General features: G+C 40.3%; 1 protein-coding gene across 1 annotated transcript; it reads right to left on the reverse strand.

Annotated features, from left to right (window-relative positions):
- Positions 1–4,202: 4,202 nt before the first annotated feature.
- LOC143290820 (uncharacterized) lies at positions 4,203–16,952 on the reverse strand. The gene is made up of 4 exons (XM_076600344.1): positions 16,858–16,952; positions 10,682–10,761; positions 8,230–8,270; positions 4,203–7,174 (listed from the first exon to the last, which is right to left on the reverse strand). Exons 1-4 carry the CDS (start codon positions 16,902–16,904, stop codon positions 6,071–6,073), a joined length of 1,272 nt encoding a protein of 423 aa, XP_076456459.1. The 5' UTR covers positions 16,905–16,952; the 3' UTR covers positions 4,203–6,070.
- Positions 16,953–19,083: the final 2,131 nt, after the last annotated feature.

The raw sequence follows: 19,083 nt of genomic DNA on the forward strand, positions 1-19,083 counted from the left end.
TCTCCAGAAATCGGTGGAGAATGGATAAGTCTGGGTATGCATTGTTGTTGCATTGTGGTGTTTCAGTCAACATGATTTTATGCTTCGTGTAGTTAGTATGTTTGTACTGTTTGCCAGCTTGTCAGATTCATTTTAACGCATTTCATTCAATCCAAGCGCATATTGGTGTCGCTGGACATGTGTGGCAACCACCCACACACGTGTGTGTGTGTGTGTGTCTGTGTGTCAGTGAGAGTAAAGGAGGGGAGGAGAGAGAGAGAGAGTCCGCGTTCTCATTGATAATATTGTTCACATTGTGTGATTTTTTTTTTCCCAACCAGTTTCATGGAAAGGAGGCCTAACAAATATACCATTCTCATTGTCTCATTCTCTGTTTATATAAATCAAGTCTAACATATTATGTGGGTTTGTTGTGGAATCATATTCCCGAAGTTTAAAAATATATGAGCTGAACTTTATGTAGAAAAACAACAATTTGTGAAAAGTGAATTTTTATGTTTCTTTATGAATCTCTCAAATTTGACACCACTTTATTCAAAGATAGATTGATGATGATTCAGTATTGGTAAAACTGTTCCGCTGTCTCATCTAAAATCTCTGTCTGTCTGTCTGTGTCTGCCTGTCTCTCAATTCGTTAATTCGTAGATTCTCAAAATACAGATTAGTTTTATTGATAGTTACTCGAGGATAAAGTTTCGTTGCTTCCATCATTAACTAAAATAAATAACACATGTAAACTTCTGTTATTGCCCCCTGTTCACATGGGGTGATTGCGTCACTTGAAGAAAACAACAAAACATCTTGAGTCTCTCTCTGTGTAACAAATCACTTTGTACATGTTTTGTCAGTTGGTGACAATTCGTTATATGGTATCTTTTTGTACGTGTTAATTTTGGTGTTGTCTATTCGAAAATGCGGACAATTTTTCATGCAGGAACAAAAGGTTCCCAGCCGATGTTTTGTAGTGTTGATATATCGTGAAGCATGTGCACTGTTCCAAAAATAGGTGAATTGCTCATTGGCCAGGAAAACTGAAGCCAACTGGACGCCATATTGTTACTCGTATCTGGCTGTCAGTCTGTTGAGAAGTCGCCTGCTAACTGGTGGTAGTTTCTGAAAAAAACCATGAATCTTCGATGAAATTGTGTTATGCTAATCTCCACAACATGCCAAATGTTGTGTCTTGATTGATATCTGCCAATGGTTTATTTACCAAAGTTATTACAGGAAAACAGTACGCTGACACGTTGCGCAAACTTGCTGTGGAGGCACACACAGGAATATAAGCTTAAATAACACCAAGCAAGTGAAAGTTTGCCGTGAAGCCAGCTGAGCACTCAGCTAAATAAATGAAGTTTGCGCTATACTGACACGAGTAGCAAAATGGCTGATTGAACACTTCTGCTGGCTTCAGTCAGCAAAGGGCCTCGAAGAAGGCAAGCGCTGCCCATCAGTTTTTAGACCAATGAGCATGTGAAGGTCGTTTTGTAACCTGTTAATTGTTAACGTTAGGCCAGTTCCGTTTCCCTGAACTGGTTTATTTTTGCTAATGTCAGTCATTGCCGTTTGACTCTTGGGTCAGAAACATTCCCGTGGGAACAGCATCGTCTGATTATTGCAGATTGAGTGAAGGTATTTATTGATCTCTTTTATTTTGCCAAAGAAACTAAATATATTTTTGTTCTTGATAATTTTGTCAATATTCGGCTATGACTGATTTCCGTTTAATGTTGAAAAAGGGTTTTACTTTTAAAAAAAATTTTAAAAAAAGAAAGAAACAAAGAAACAAAAAAGAAAAGAAACTCTCTCTCTAAATTCGTAAATTGTCTAGATACTTACAGATTAGTTTTTATAAGAGATACTTGAGGAAACAGTTTCACTGCTTCCATAAATATATATAGAATAAATGACACATAAACTTTTGTCATTGCTCCCTGTTCATATGGGGCTATGGCATTAATTGAAAAAACAACAAACCATCTTGACTCTCTCTCTCTCTCTCTCTCTCTCTCTCTCTCTGTCTCTCAAGTTGTAAATTCTCTTGATACTTACAAATGAGTTTTATTGATAGTTACTCGAGGATAAAGTTTCGTTGCTTACATCGATTACTAAAATAGATGACACATACACATCTGTTATCGCTCCCTGTTCATTTGTGGCAATGGCGTTAACTGAAAAACAAAAAGTAGATTCTATTCTATTCCATTACTCCATCACTCAGCACAGATTTGTAATGTTTAAAATAGTCTGTATTTACGTTGTTCCCATAATGTGGTAGCCAGCTGTGCCTGTCAGGGTACCAGTCAGTATCAGGCCAAATAATTCCGATTATCAGCGATTAGAGAATTGAGAGTATTCAGATGACGTGATAGATCCTTTTTGGTGACAAATAAACAAATGATAGACAAAACTGATTTTTAGAAGGATTACATAGTTGTTTTTACCTGTCTACAGTGGGAAATGTGTGTACTTCCAGTAAACACACCACTTCAAAATGAATGCCACTAAAACAAAAGAAAATAATGATAGAGATAAACAAAAACATAAGAAACCAGAACCAAAATGCCACCTCTATGATGATCATTATCAAAGATTCATTCCATAATATCTCCATAACTGTACACATTCTATGACAGACAATATTTACGTAAAACGAAAACAGCATCAAAATGTCCAAATCATTTGTACATGTCAAAACAACTCTCATCTGCTCAAACAGATAGTGGAAACACCCGAGTTTTGCTAATGAGTCCTCTTACATGCCACTTTTTCCAAATGTGCCTGCAAGCTGCATTGATAGAAATACACTGGAAAGCATCAGCTGTGAGATCCCTGTGTGCACATATGCCAGTGTTGTGTGGTTCAAAATCTTTTTTGTAGCCAATGGTTAACTGTATCTCTTTCAGAATGAAGGGCATGTCTTCACTTATGCTTTCAAGTTGGCCAATATAAGCCTGAGGCCAGGAACATACTGGGCATATTCTGTACATGGGTATGAAGTGTCGATCTTCATGCTGTCTTGTCTTTTCCGTGTGAATGAAGTACTTGATGAATTCTGGGAAAGTGACGTCATGCCCACACGTTCTCCATGTAGAGTTTGGGCGGAAGTTTCTCACGATGTACTTTCCATGCAACATCCAGTTCTTTGTATTTGGTGAAATTTTTTTATCAACATAGGCAGACAGGAAACGTGAGTAAGGTTCACGCACGAACATGAACGTGACGTGCTTGTGTCTGAATTCTTTGAGTGTTTTGTCTTGAGTGTCACTTGTCTGAATTTTGTGGCTGATGGCTTTGAGAACAAATTCCCACGATGTGGATGATGTTTACAGAGACAGAGAGAGTAATGAATAAAGCTGTAAGCATTGCCAATTCATTGAAGTAGGCCAATTACAATCTAAATGCAATCCGATTTACACTTTTTTTGAGTAATAAGTTTGTAATCAGATCGTGGGGGCAAAACGCCCGGAATGTTGGGACACTACGCCCACACTAGGCGCTTTGCCTCTTTGCGTAGGGGCGTTTTGCCCAGCGTATAGGGCAAGAAGGCCAGAAAATGTTTTCAATTGATCACCTCTTACGTATAATTGTTTATTTCAATTTTCGATTGCTTGGGATATGTTATTGCGTGGTTGGGCGTCTATCGTTTACTGTTGGTTATGAAGTGTTGTGAAATCGGAATTCTCGTTAAAGGGGGCCTCTTGCCCTGAATTACTATACATACAGACATATATATATATATATATATATATATATATATATACACGTGTGTGTGTGTGTGTGTGTGTGTGTACCCAGTGCATTGGGTCTATGCATAATTCGTTTCTGGTTTTTTTGTTTTTTTGAGTTCTTTATTTGTCTTTACTTTTTTACAGTTCAAAGCAGATGAGATACAGCGAATTATGGATCAATCTGAAACCAAATACCAATTGCTCATTCTCCCGTGTCCTGTAAGCTCACATCTGGTCAACACAAATCGATGATGAAACCCAGGTTTCTGTCTTGCATGTTTGCATTTCTCTCCCTCTCTCACACACACACACACACACACACACACACACACGCACGCACGCACGCGCGCGCGCACACACACACACACACACACACACACACACACATACGCACGCACGCACGCTTGCGTCTCACAAACCTTCCTGGCCCACACCACCCCCACTTTTTCTTCTCGTCCAAATCAATTTTGTGGAAAGACATCGAATGCGTTCACACATGTTGGCACACACACGCGCGATTTTCTTAAAACCTTTTTTCCCGTCTGAGGCGGTTCCGTTTCCATGAAATGTAAGATACATATACAAGACAACATACAGAAAAGAAAATTGAATAACATGAAATTTAGAAGTCTCCACTAATAAATCTCAATGATAACAGCGATGAGGAAAACGCAGATATTTTCACTTCCCAATGACAGTATGGGAAAACAACATCAAAACAACAAGAAACAAATAGAAAAGTTAGGCAAGAAAACAACAACAGCAGCAAACAACAAAAAGGTTAATTGCACACAGTCTACAATATTGAGGAAGTATCATGGCAAAAGGAAGGAATGAACAGAACTGGCATATTATCCACACAATAGCATGCATAATTTACATACAGGTATTAACATACACACATACATATATTTTCATCGAAAGTTTCAGTTTCTCAAGAAGGGGTCACTGTTCGGACAAATCCATATACACTGCACCACATCTGCAAGGCAGATGCCCAACATGCTTAGTCAGGCCTTGAGTACATACATACATATTTGTGTACCTATCAGAGTGGATTTCTTCTACAAAATTTTGCCAGAGGACAATGCTCTCGTTGCTATGGGTTCTTTTTCAGTGTGTGTTGAACACGGGACCTCGGTTTATCGTCTCACCCAAAAGAATAGACGCTCAGTTTGATTTTCCAGTCAAACTTGGGAGAGGGCGAGACCGGGATTCGAACCCATCCCCTCACAGACACTCTGTATTGGCAGATGATCGCCTTAACCATTCTCCCACCTTCCTCCTTCAACAGCCAGGTTTGTATATTCATCAGTGACAATTTTGACATGTGTTAAGAGGTATCTCTAATCATTGACTGATAAGGAAGCCACTTTATTGTGTTCTTCTATTTTGTTATGTAAAGAAAGATGCATTCAAATGCAGTCAAATCTAGTGTGCAGTTTTTAAATTTGCATTTATAAATATGCTTTTTTCCGGGGAGCATTAATGAATTTGATACTTAGTCTGTAAGTGAATTTTCATCAATTCTGAATCATAGAATATGTTCGTTTATTTTTGTGTTTAAACACACTACACATTTTGCTTTCATTAATTTCTCGAAGTTTGTTTTTCCAGAAACGTTGAGACCTGGACCTCCAGAAAACATGGTCAATACTAGTGATCTTTCTCTTCCATGCAGAAATCACAGTAATTATTATCTTATATTCCCATTTATTCTATAACTATTTTTATTCTCGAGAATCACGTGTACAATATACATTTGAAGCCATCTTATTTTAACTTTTTTCTGTTTTCTTTTTCTTTCTTTTTTTTTCCCCTCCTTTTTTCTTCTTTTTTGCTGTTGTTGATTTTTTTTTTCATGAAATAATTGATCTTTTCCTAGTTTTTTACTCATGCAAGAGTGTGGAAGTTTGTTTTCTGTTATGAATATATCTCCTTACCTCCTTTAGGTCTGAATTTTTTTAGCAGCTCTAAAACGTTATGAATATAATTATTTGGCTAATCTATTCATGTTTGTCAAGTTTACATTCATTCCATGTCTTGAGTTGAAATCATTTTATGTCAGAAAAGTTTTCAAGGGATTGTGGTATCAGTGTGTGCTTTCAGTAGATGCACATCTTGGAGAATTAACGACATTACTTTGGTATGCGTGTTTTACTATGGTGTTCGAAACAAAATAAAACGGGACTAAATTCAAAATAACATGAAACATTACAAAACAATAATGCCAGCTTTGTGATGAATATCATCAATTATTTTCCGCAAAACATCTCCATAACTGCACACATTCTATGACAGACAATATGTGAAACAAAAACAGCATCAAAACGTCCAAATTATTTGTACAGGTCAAAATAACTGAAGTTCGGGTCTGGTATGAAAGGTACCTTGGGGAACACTTCCTCCGGCTCAGGATCAAATCCAAACAGTTCAAAATCCATCGACAACAACTTCTTCACTTCCAGTCGATCCTCCAGAGACACCTGGGCAAATGCCTCTTTCAGTGCTTCCTTCTTTTGCCCCACGCGGAATCTCCTCTCTCCTGAGTGAGCTTGGGCAGTCAAGGCTGCGGTGATAAAATCCGTTATGTTAAAAGAAACTCTCGTCTGCTCCTGTTTGAGTGGAAACGCCTGAGTTTTACTAATGTGTCCTCTTACATGCCACTTTTTCCAAATGCGCCTGCAAGCAGTATCGATAGAAATACACCGCAAAGCACCACCAGTGAGATCCCTGCGTGCGTTTGCGCCAATGTTGTGTGATTCAAAATCTCTTTCATAGGCAACTGGTGACTGTATCTCTTTCAGAATGAATGGCATGTCTTCACTTACAGTTTCAAGTTGGCCAATGTAAGCATGCGGCCATGAACATACTGGGCATAGTCTGTACATGGGTATGAAGTGTCGGTTTTGATGTTGTCTTGTCTTTTCCATGTGAATGAAGTACTTGATGAATTCTGGGAAAGTGACGTCATGTCCACACGTTCTCCATGTAGAGTTTGGCCGGAAGTTTCTCACGATGTACTTTCCATGCCTCCGCCAAAAGCTCGCTTCTGGTGAAAAAAAATTATCAAAGTAGGCAGACAGGAGACGTGAGTAAGGTTCACGTACGAACATGAACGTGACGTGCTTGTGTTTGGATTCTTTGAGTGATTTTATGTCTTGAGTGTCACTTTTTGTTTTTTTGCTAATGGCATGGAGAATCTGTTTCCATGTTGTGGATGACGTTTTCGGAATCGGACAGTAAGACACTGACACGTTCATAATGGGAGGATGGAAGGGCAGTCTGATCCTACGACGGAAACCACTCTTCAGACTGGGAGAGTTTATGTGAAGTCTGCAGGCGTTCTGTACCGTTTCCCATCTCTTTGTGAAACGGAGCACGTCCTCTGGGTTGAGTGCTGAGGGGGACAGTCTGGTGCTCTCTCTGGACTCAGAGAACCTCTGAAAAGAAAAGCACAGAGAGAGAGGGAGAGAGAGAGAGAGAACACACGCGTGTGCATGCATACACTTTCTGCCTTTCTTGTGTCGTGCAAGCTGTCAAGTCTATACATATATATATATATATATATATATATAGATATATATATATATATATATATATATATATATATATATATAAGTACTGTTTTGTGTTTGCTCCCTTTATTTTGGGAAGGGAAGTCATTGCATTCTTGTTGGTGGTTTTTTTTTGTTTTGCTTTTTTTCTGTCCCTGTCACTGCTTTCCATAGATGTGTGTGTGTGTGTGGGGAGGGGGGGGGGGCGTGTGTTTGCAATGACGTATTGCACTTTACAAATGTCGTGTATTATTGCTCGTGTTTTTATCATTGTTCAGAACGTCTACAATGAACCATTTTAGGTGATGATGTTGTGTGCAATTTTTTTATCTTGTTGTTTCTCTGTGTATCCAGTTTTGGGCTACACCTCCCCTCCCACTCCAAATTTTGATGTCTTTATTGACTGCGATTGGCATCTAAACGAATCAATTAATAACTATTTTTTCCCTTTACCTTACCATCCATTCTGTGTTTTAGACCCCCATGACTTCAGTTGACATCTTTTATGAATTTTGTCAAAATCGTTTAGAACTAATGGCGATTACAAATCCCGTCAATTTAATGGATGACTGTTTAACTCTGTTCGGGATCAAGAAATATCAGTCACTCTAGGGAGGATGAGGGAGAAAAAGATGTGGAGTGACAGATAATGTTGTGTCTCTAATAATTACGAGCCATGTATAGAATGTAGTGATGACAGTGAGATAATACAGTTCATGTGATGACATAATATGATATGATATAACATAATATGATATGATATAACACTTATAGTGTAATATAATTTGTCTACTTATCTACGTGTGCATGCAGGGGAAGGGGGTTAGGGTTTAGAGAGAGTCAATATTTATGGCACGGTGGTCCAGTTTTATCAACAGGTGTCTTTACACCTGACTGTACTGAAAATCGTATGTACGTCATTCAGATATGAATCCACTCACCAGTGCTGAAGTTATGCTTCCCAACGCGATGTGAGAAGAAACTGGAAACAAATAAGGAAAATCATATAAAATATACATTTGCATTTTCGTGCACACTTAAATATGTGCAGGGAGAGAGAGAGAGAGAGACTGAACACTGAAATGTTTTAAATTAATGAATAGGCCATTAGCCCATGTCAACAGGGGTGGTTACAAGTCCATGCAGAGGTACAACACAAACATTTTACTATTAGCAACATACTTTCAAAGCCTTGCCAAGGAACACAGCCAAGCACATGACCAATAATTTGTTTCACTCGCAAAAAGCAATAAAGTCAAATATCTGATCTCATCAGCGAAGACAAACTTTTCTTCTCAAGTTCTCGATGCCACATCCACCAAATCTCTTTACTCTATCATGTCAAAATAATCTTCTTGGTACTGTAAAAAAGACTCCCTTCCTTCTGCCTACACTTTATTTGAACTCCCCAGTGTCTTCTTCTCTTTCCTTTTTGACAAAGTCCAAAATATTCGTACCATCTTAGACCAAATCCCTTTCAAACCTGCTCATCCTGATCCTCAATTCAACGGCACTCCTCGCCATTCCTTTAATCCATTCACTGAAACAGAAGTCCATGAAATCCTGAAAGAAATGACAAAAATCCCGTGAGCTCGATCCTATACCAGCCTCTGTCTTTTCCCAGTGTGTCTCACAGCTTCTCCCCACAATCACCAATATTGTCAACTCATCCCTTCTCACTGGAACGTTTCCATCCACTTTCAAAACTGCAATCGTCCAGCCTCTTCTGAAGAAATCCAACTTTGATGCAAACATTTTGAAAAACTATCGACCAGTTTCTAATCTTCCATTCCTGTCCAAACTCCTTGAAAAAGCTGTCCTGAAGCAGCTCAACAATCACCTTTGTTTCAACAATCTCATCCACCCATTTCAGTCAGCCTGTCGTGCTGACCACAGCACCGAAACAACTCTCCTCCACATCCTCAATAACCTACTGCTAGCGTCCGACTCAGGACAGATTTCCCTTCTCACTCTTCTCAACTTGTCAGTCGCCTTTGATACAATAGACCATTCAGTCCTTCTTTCCCGTCTTCATTTTACATTTGTCAACAACGGCACTGTTCTAAACTGGTTCAAATCTTATCTTGCTGATTGATTCCAGTCTGTCATTGTTGATAATTTCCAGTCTGAACCCGTTAAAACTGAACATGGAGTCCCACAGGGGACGTATAATTTATTATGATAAGACAGTTGTTTTTGAGTGAAAGCAAACAGAGTAAAGACATGGTCGATGGTACCGTATTTCTTCTTAAAACCTGCCTGACTTTCATTTTTACACTGTTCTCCTCAATCCACTGACTAAGTCGCTGATTTAAAATGTGGCTATAAAGTTTACTGCAAACATTCAGAAGGGAAATATCCCTATAATTGTCGGGAGAGTTCTTATCACCTTTCTTGTGAAGTGGCTGAATGACAGCTTCTGTTCACTGGGATTGAAATATATATATATCTACCTGACGTGAACAATTTGTTGAAAAGAATAACCTAAAATGGCACAATAACGAGAGCCGCGCGTTTGAAAACCTCCCCTATTCTGCCATTGGGGCCCGCAGCTTTTCCGTTTTACAGAGCATGAATAGCTGTGAATACCTCGCCTTCAGTTATATCTTTTTCAAGAACATCAGTATCATATTGGTCATGCGAGAGAGAGAGAGAGAGAGAGAGAGAGAGCTCAGTTCAGATCAGTTCAGTTCCAGTTGGGTCAAGGCCCTGTAGTCTGCACAGAGTCGTACAAGGCTGAGAGTTCTGTCCATGTACTGAAGAGGCAGAGAAGGAAACATGGAAACGAAGGATTCACGTATTAAAACGTCAGAACTGGTGGTTCGTTACATCAGGTCACTCACCATATTTACATACTCATGCATACTTGTGTTTGATTCGTTTCAGTATCTTCAAGAACGGGAAGTAGTTAAATCTGACGCTTTCATATATTTCCTTTATAATTTCTCAAAACGACTGGATATCTTAATCAGTACTTGTGTAACTTCCTTGCCATTGTCAAATTAAGTGGAAAACAAAAAACAAAACAAAATAAACAGAAACAACAGTGGCAAAACGAACTGTTAAAACACCCTCTCTCTCTCGATTCTTCCCTCTCAGTATGAATTTACACACACACACACACACACACACACACACACACACACACTGACGGAAAGATGAGCGATTAGTGATTCAGCATGATTATATAGACTAACGTTGTTGACATACAGTAGCCAGAATTACAGGATGATATACATTACCTCATGTTATATATTAATGAACACCTTTGTGCAACCAGAAAGTGGTTCTGTCGCCATGTTGGCTACATTGATGTCCAGGAAAGAGTAATCTTTTCTCCTGGAATTCTATATTCAGTATTTCAAACAAAACAGTTGCTTCCAGTTTCCATACCTTCCAGTGAGGAAACAGTGACATAGAAGACGGCAACAGACACGACAAGAAGAAACAGCATGAAGGCTTTCCGTTTCTTGCTGCAAACAGACAGAATTCATTGATCTTCAAGCAAGTTGATACAAAAATTTTATGAATGTATACATCTATGCACATGTACGTAGTAGTATGTATTCAGTCGTTCACAGACAGAAGGAAAGATTTCAATCATGTATAGGTGTGTATTTGAATGGATGCTACCGTACATGGCCGTACAGTTCAAACAGATGCACAGACTGATGGGTACAGTTCATTCAAACAGATGCACAGACTGAGGCTCCACAGGATAATGATAATGTTAAAACTAATCAGGTCTTTGATGTGCCATTTCCTGTGGAGGAAGTAAAGACTGCAATTCAAAAGCTGAAAAATAATAAAGCATGTGGAATAGACCAAATTACAAATGAATTTCTTAAGTCTGCCCCAGAGAATCTCGTATTGCTGATTACATTTTTCTTTCAGTTGAGTTATGCATTATGGTAAGGTACCTGAAGAATAGACTGTAGCCATAGTAAAACCGCTTTATAAACAGAAAACAAGTAAAGACTCTCCAGCAAAGTTAACAAACATAAGTTTTTTCAGTAAATTGTTTACTGGTGTGGTCAGTAACAGACTGCTCATACTTGGATGATGATAATACTGTTGGAGAAGCAGCTGGTTTTAGGGCAGGCTACTTGGTTACAGACCATGTATTCACTTTGCACTCTATAATAAACTTCTTTTTTGCGAAGAAAAAGCGACTGTATTCCGCTTTCATAGACTGTGAGAAAGCTTTCGATTCAGTGGACAGGCCTTTCGTGGCTCAGAATGATTAATGAAAATGTTACTGGAAAGCTGTTATGCGTTACACAGGATTTGGACAGCAAAGCTAAGTCTCAAGTACAATGCAATTCAAGAATTATCTTATCATTTTTCATGTACAACTGGTTTGAGACAAGGGGGAAATTTATTGCCGTTTTTGCTTGCATTGTTTGTGAATGACTTGAAATTGTTTATTGATGAAAATGTGACTGGTTTGGATTCTGTAAAAATGGCTGCCACTGATGTCGATCTTGATGACTCTCATGTTGATATTCTGTTTGAAACGTTCACATTATTGTATGCTGATGATACTGTCATATTAGCAGAAACACCAGTTGCACTACAGAATGCCCTTAACAAGATGCAAGATCACTCTAAAACCTGGAAGCTAAAAGTTAATGCTTCGAAAACAAACGTGGTGGTTCTCTCAAGAGGAAAAAAACAAGAAAATTTCCAGAGTTTACTCATAAAGGTGTTAAGTTAGATGTTGTTTTTGACTTTCAATATTTCGGTATGAAAATGAATTATGGTGAAAGTTTTAAACCTGCGCAAAAAAATCTATGTTTTTTCTTATTATAAAAATGAAGAAACTGATGTTGCCTATTGATATTCAGGTTGAGCTTTTTGATTGCATTGCAGTTCCTATTCTTTTATATGGATCGGAAGCATGGTATTCACAAATGTGTGTTCTTGCTACAAAATTGCAATTTGCAATTCTAAAAGATAATATTTTAGCTATATAAATCCACTCCTTCACAAATAGTTTTAGTCAACTTGGTCAGCTCCCATTAGAAGTCCAGGCAAAACAACGAATGCTGAATTTTTTGTTCCGTTTAACAGACACTGTTAATAAAAAATAAGTTCTCTAGTAATATGTACTATTTCATGCTTAAGTTAAAAGAAAAGGCAGAATACTTTTTCGCATACTTGGACGCTGTTGAAAGAGAATTAAATGCTCTTAAGCTTAGTGGTCTCTGGATAAATCAGTGGGATGATGCACGATATTCCACCCATATGTTTAAAGCATTAATTAAGCAAAGGATTCAAGATCAATGCATCCTGCAATGGTTGTTGTTGTTGGCGTCTGTCTGTCATGGAAGACAATGGAACTCTGCGCCTAGTTTGGTCAAGTTGTTGAGTTGCAGCACCTGCTGTGGCTGTGCAGTCTGATTCTGGATCGGAAGGCTCTGTTGCAATTGCCGCAAGTGAAAATCGCGCCTGGCTCAGAGGGTACGGATTATCCCCTCTGCCGTCTGCACTCGCTCCACTGTTCCCAGTGCTGTCCTCTCTTCCGCTTGGTCCTCTGGACGCATGCCTTTACGGTCCTTCTCCAGCTGTTACGAGCTTCAGCCACCACCTCCCAGCCTGCTGGGTCAATGTCACGTGCCCTCATGTCTCGTTTGCAGACGTTCCTGTAGCGTAGGACAGGTCTTTCTGCAGGTCTGGAACCATTGGCAAGCTCGCTATAAAGTATGTCCTTGGGGATTCGCCCGTCATCCATTAGCCTGACGTGGGCAAGCCACCGCAGACGGCACTGGGTCAGGAGTGCAAACATGATGGAGATGCCTGCCTGGTCAAGGACTTTCTTGTTTGGTATACGGTCAAACACTCTGCATGCATGGGCTAAGTGGTTGATGAGTCACTGGAGTGCCTCCTCTGGGTGAGTTTTCAGAGCTGCATCATCTGCGAAAAGCATCTCGCGAATAAGAACCTGTCACACTTTGGTTTGAACACAAACGTGGGCCAGGTTGAAGAGACTGCCATCACTTCTGGTGCGGAGATACACTCTGTCCTCCAGCAGGTGGTGGAGTAGCACGGTCTTTTTTCCAGCCTTGATGACTTCAGGCGGGATGCCATCTTTACGTGGAGCTTTGGCACAGGCGAGGGAGTCGATGGCCTTGCCTCTTCAGAGGGTGGTATGTCAAGTTCTTCCATGACAGGGAGGTTGGTGGTGCTCTCCACTGCTGCATCTGCGACAGTGTTTTCTCTTTAATAGAGCTCCTGGTAATGTTCCACCTGCTTGCTCTAGTCTGTTACCATGTTGCTGGAAGCTGACTTGAGTGGCGCGATCTAGTTCACACATGGGCCGAAGGCTTTTTTCTAACCATCGTACATGCCACGGATGTTGCTGCAGTCAGTGGAAAGTTGGATGTTCTGACAGATGTTCAGGCAGTAGTCTTGGCGCAGCATCTGGCGATCTGTTTGGTGTCGTTTCTGACCTTCTTTAGTGCAGTGAATGTCTTCTTAGAAGGCTCTCCTTTGTGATTGATGAGCGCCACTCTTATGGTCTCTATTGCTGGTTCTAGGACAGCAATGCTGGCTTCCAACCAATCTGGATTCTGCCTCTGTCTTTTGCTGAAGGTATCCGTGGCTGAGTTGTAGATTGCGACACAGATGTGATTCCACCTCTCCTCAGCATTGCCGGCAGGGCAGTTTTTGAGGACATCCTCGATGGAGTTGGCGAAGCAGTCACACAGGTCTGGAATTGCTGTTCTGGCAGTGTTGATGCGAAGCTGACCCTTCTGCTTTGAGTGGTGAATCCGTTTTGGTTGGAAGCGCACTTTGCAGCCAACCATGGAGTGGTCGGTGATGTAGTCAGCACTGTGAGAACTACGTGTGGTGTGTATACAGTTCAGCGAAGGCCTTCGAGTGATGATGAGGTCCAGCTGGTGCCAATGTCGGGATCTGGGGTGTCACCAGGAAGTTTGGTGGTGTGACATGCTGGAGAAGAATGTGTTAGTTATGCAGAGGTTGTGGTAGGAGCAAAACTCTAGAAGCCTGTGCCCGTTCTCATTCAGTTTACCAATACCAAAGTTGCCAATGCAGTTGGGCCAGGATTCGTGGTCAGAACCCACTCGGGCATTGAAGGTACAGCTGTTCTGTGCCAGGGATGTCTCGGATGGTGGTGTCAAGCTCCTCATAGAACTGGTCCTTGGTCTCCGCAGAAGAACATTGTGTGGGAGCATAGACGTTCAGGAGGTTCACTGTGCCAGAGGAGGTTAACAGGCAGAGGGCGAGGATGTGGGCTGTGCCACTGTATGGCGGTTCCACAGAGGACAGTAAAGGGTTCCTCACGGTGAATCCAACGTCATACAGTCTTGGCTCTTCAAGTTCCTTGCCCTGCCAGAAGAACGTGGAGTTCTGTTCCCTGAGGCTGCCGCTTAAGGGAAGTTTTGTTTCCTGTAGTGCGGCAATGTCGATTTTGAGCCTTGTGAACTCACGATCGATGATGGCTGTTTTCCTGGAATCATCAACTTGTTACAGGTCATTTGAGAGACCAGGACACATTGTCCTGACATTCCAGCTTGCTAAACGCAAGATGGGAAGTTTTTTTGTTTCTGTTTTTGCCTGGTGCTGGGTTATAGTCTGCTTGTCGGTTTATTTCCCTAGCTCCAAGCACCCATTTAAGCAGGCAGACTGTGGCGGGTCAGCAACTTATTGACTGGGGACTGCTTGGAGCGGGCAGTAGCTGAACAGTGGGACTGCGATGGTCCCTCCCACTGTCGGATGCAGCCTGTAACGCCTGGACCTACGCCAATCGGTCCTAGCTTATAACTCGTAACTGCTGCCTCCTGTGTTGTTTCTGTCACTGGGGGCAGTAACAATGAAGTGACCTCTCCAGGACGCGAGCCTGGGCCAAGTTTATTGACAGCCTGGGTTGCCCAGTCTTCAGAATCCCCCTGTCGGCCTCACCGATGTAATCCAAAGGAACGCAGAGCAATACATTCTACACCAGCTTGGCTACAGGAGCTGCCAGAAGAAAGTCAGTGCAACATCCAACTGCCTTAGGGGCTCCAACTCCGGATTTTTCCTCAGGGTTTACTCCCGAAGCATTTCCCCTGACTGGGTATGCCAAAAGGCAGTGGAGGTTTGGACTCAGGGTTTTCCTTCCCCTAGGTGGACTGACTTCCCAGGCTGAGCTCCGTCTGCCCGAAGCATCTGGTTTTGAGACGCCAGAGACCTGCCTTTCGTCCTTTCTCCTGTCAGTTCATGCAGTTCCGCCAGGCTTAGAGGCTAAGCCACATGCGCAGGCCAGGAGTTGGGCTAGCTTGTCAGAGACTATTTGAGACGCACGCCATACTGGAGCACTTTATATGTGGTGGGAGCTTGTCCCCACTACCGCCCCAGGCTATGCTTGCTATGATAATCCTCATATTGGAGCCAGTAGTGGTATGCAGAAATAAATCAGAATGAATTATATTCCAATTACCGTATATATAAGAATATGTTTCAATTCGAAAAATACTTGGTTGTTTTGCCTCTTGATGCTGCTCGCTTTCTGTTACAATTTAGACATTTGAACCACAAGCTACCAAATCAAAAAGGGCGATTCTTAAGAACTGAGCGAAATGAAAGAAAGTACAATAAATGTGATTGTAACGAACTTGGAGATGAATATCTATTTATTTTTGTGCCCAATGTTTAATGAAAGTCGGAAAAAAATCTTGAAACCCTTCTTCTATATACGCCCAATTGCCTTAAAATATCAAATATTAATGTGTTCTAAAAAAAAAAAAAAAAAAAAAAAAAGATTTTTTGTTCAAACTAGTTAGATTCATTAAAACAATACTAGCTGAATTCTGATTGTAACTGTCACCTTACACATACATGTATATTCAAATGAGAACATATATTATAAATGAATGCTTGAAATATGTGCTCATGTACCCGTGTATGATTTGTCACAGACTAAAACATTGTGTCCCTATACAAGTTACTATGTCATTCATGAAATGTTTTATTTAATTTAGGTTTCATTTGTTGGTTAAATCTTATTTTAATGTGAATATGTTTTGAAAGAATTGATTGCATGAGTGAGTTTATATAAATGGACCGATTGTCTGTTTATTGTCTTTCTTTTTTTTCTGGCGCATGTGTTGTTCTCTGTATTTTTTTCTGTAATGGTCGGATTGTGTGTCTTTTAGATCCATGTGCCCCTGTGGGTTTTTAAAAAATAAAGTTTCACTGTTCACTGTTCACGTAAGGATGAATGTTTATGACACCTGTACAACCACACATCTGTGTCCGTCCATACACCCACCCACCTGTCATGGCAACAAACTGTAAATCTATAAAATGCCGAACGATGAATAAACATATGGATAGTCAAAGACGTAGAACAGTGTGAGGACAAGTACCCTTAACTTAGGCAGAAAACCAACGCCAGAACTGTTTTGAATATGTGGCGTGTTTATTTTGTGATTGTCATGTCCACACACAAACTTAATGAAGTAAGAAGGAAGGAAGGAGAGAAAGAAAGAAAAATGAAAGAAAAAAATGTAATAAAAAGCAAAGAAAAGAGCCAATGTAGAAAGAGACAAACAAACATAACTCACCAAAAAATGAAGAAACCAGGAGTTCTCATGTTCACAGCAACAGACATTTCGATGCGATTTCAGCGTCTTTCTGATGTTGCTTGCAACGAACTGTCTCAAAATATGTTGACACCCCTTTTTCATCATTACAGAGCGCGACAGCTGGATTCGTCAGTTTCAAGGCATGCGCAGCGCCGTTCAATGCAGGTCGCACATATGTTTCATACACACAGTTTTTTTACTGGCAAAATGTGTGTTTGTGGAGGGAGAGGGGTAGAAGGGGGGAGTGTTTTATTTTGTTGTTGTTGTTGGTGTGTGTGTGTGTGTGTGTGTGTGTGTGTGTGTGGTCTACTGTCACAGTTTAGAATCGGTTTTTCAGATTTAAATTGTCGTTTGTTTGTTTGTTTGTTTTATGTTTATTTTGTTTTGTTGGTTTTTTTGCGTTTTTTGTCGTTGTTGTTGTTGTTTTGTTTGTTTGTTTTTTGTGTGTGTTTTTTTGCGTATAATTGTGTTCCTGATGATAGGAGAATAATTTATGTCCCTTTTGTCACACAGTCCTTGAAACAGAGTATCACTTTCTTTTGGTCTGTCTAGTGTATAAGACTCTGACACAAGAACATTCACCTGCCAAGTGAACCTTGTCCAAATTTGCTGCTTTGATGTCCTGTGCAGATTGTGTAATCACGAAGTTGTCAATGTTTGAATACAAAACTTTCAGCATGAGAACAGGTCTCCAGAAATCGGTGGAGAATGGATAAGTCTGGGTATGCATTGTTGTTGCATTGTGGTGTTTCAGTCAACATGATTTTATGCTTCGTGTAGTTAGTATGTTTGTACTGTTTGCCAGCTTGTCAGATTCATTTTAACGCATTTCATTCAATCCAAGCGCATATTGGTGTCGCTGGACATGTGTGGCAACCACCCACACACGTGTGTGTGTGTGTGTGTCTGTGTGTCTGTGTGTCAGTGAGAGTAAAGGAGGGGAGGAGAGAGAGAGAGAGAGAGAGAGAGAGAGAGAGAGTCCGCGTTCTCATTGATAATATTGTTCACATTGTGTGATTTTTTTTTCCCCAACCAGTTTCATGGAAAGGAGGCCTAACAAATATACCATTCTCATTGTCTCATTCTCTGTTTATATAAATCAAGTCTAACATATTATGTGGGTTTGTTGTGGAATCATATTCCCGAAGTTTAAAAATATATGAGCTGAACTTTATGTAGAAAAACAACAATTTGTGAAAAGTGAATTTTTATGTTTCTTTATGAATCTCTCAAATTTGACACCACTTTATTCAAAGATAGATTGACGATGATTCAGTATTGGTAAAACTGTTCCGCTGTCTCATCTCAAATCTCTGTCTGTCTGTCTATCTGTCTGTGTCTGCCTGTCTCTCAATTCGTTAATTCGTAGATTCTCAAAATACAGATTAGTTTTATTGATAGTTACTCGAGGATAAAGTTTCGTTGCTTCCATCATTAACTAAAATAAATAACACATGTAAACTTCTGTTATTGCCCCCTGTTCACATGGGGCGATTGCGTCACTTGAAGAAAACAACAAAACATCTTGAGTCTCTCTCTGTGTAACAAATCACTTTCTACATGTTTTGTCAGTTGGTGACAATTCGTTATATGGTATCTTTTTGTACGTGTTAATTTTGGTGTTGTCTATTGGAAAATGCGGACAATTTTTCACGCAGGAACAAAAGGTTCCCAGCCGATGTTTTGTAGTATTGATATATTGTGAAGCATGTCCACTGTTCCAAAAATAGGTGAATTGCTCATTGGCCAGGAAAACTGAAGCCAACTGGACGCCATATTGTTACTCGTATCCGGCCGTCAGTCCGTTGAGAAGTCGTCTGCTGACTGGTGGTACTTTCTGAACTGTAACCGTGAATCTTCGATGAAATTGTGTTATGCTAATCTCCACGACATGCCAAATGTTGTGTCTTGATTGATATCTGCCAATGGTTTATTTACCAAAGTTATTACAGGAAAACAGTACGCTGACACGTTGCGCAAACTTGCTGTGGAGGCACACACAGGAATATAAGCTTAAATAACACCACGAGCAAGTGAAAGTTTGCCGTGAAGCCAGCTGAGCACTCAGCTACATAAATGAAGTTTGCGCTATACTGACACGAGTAGCAAAATGGCTGATTGAACACTTCTGCTGGCTTCAGTCAGCAAAGGGCCTCGAAGAAGGCAAGCGCTGCCCATCAGTTTTTAGACCAATGAGCATGTGAA

This window comes from Babylonia areolata, chromosome 16 (genome assembly GCF_041734735.1).
Source record: "Babylonia areolata isolate BAREFJ2019XMU chromosome 16, ASM4173473v1, whole genome shotgun sequence".
Classification (NCBI taxonomy): Eukaryota; Metazoa; Mollusca; class Gastropoda; order Neogastropoda; family Buccinidae; genus Babylonia; species Babylonia areolata.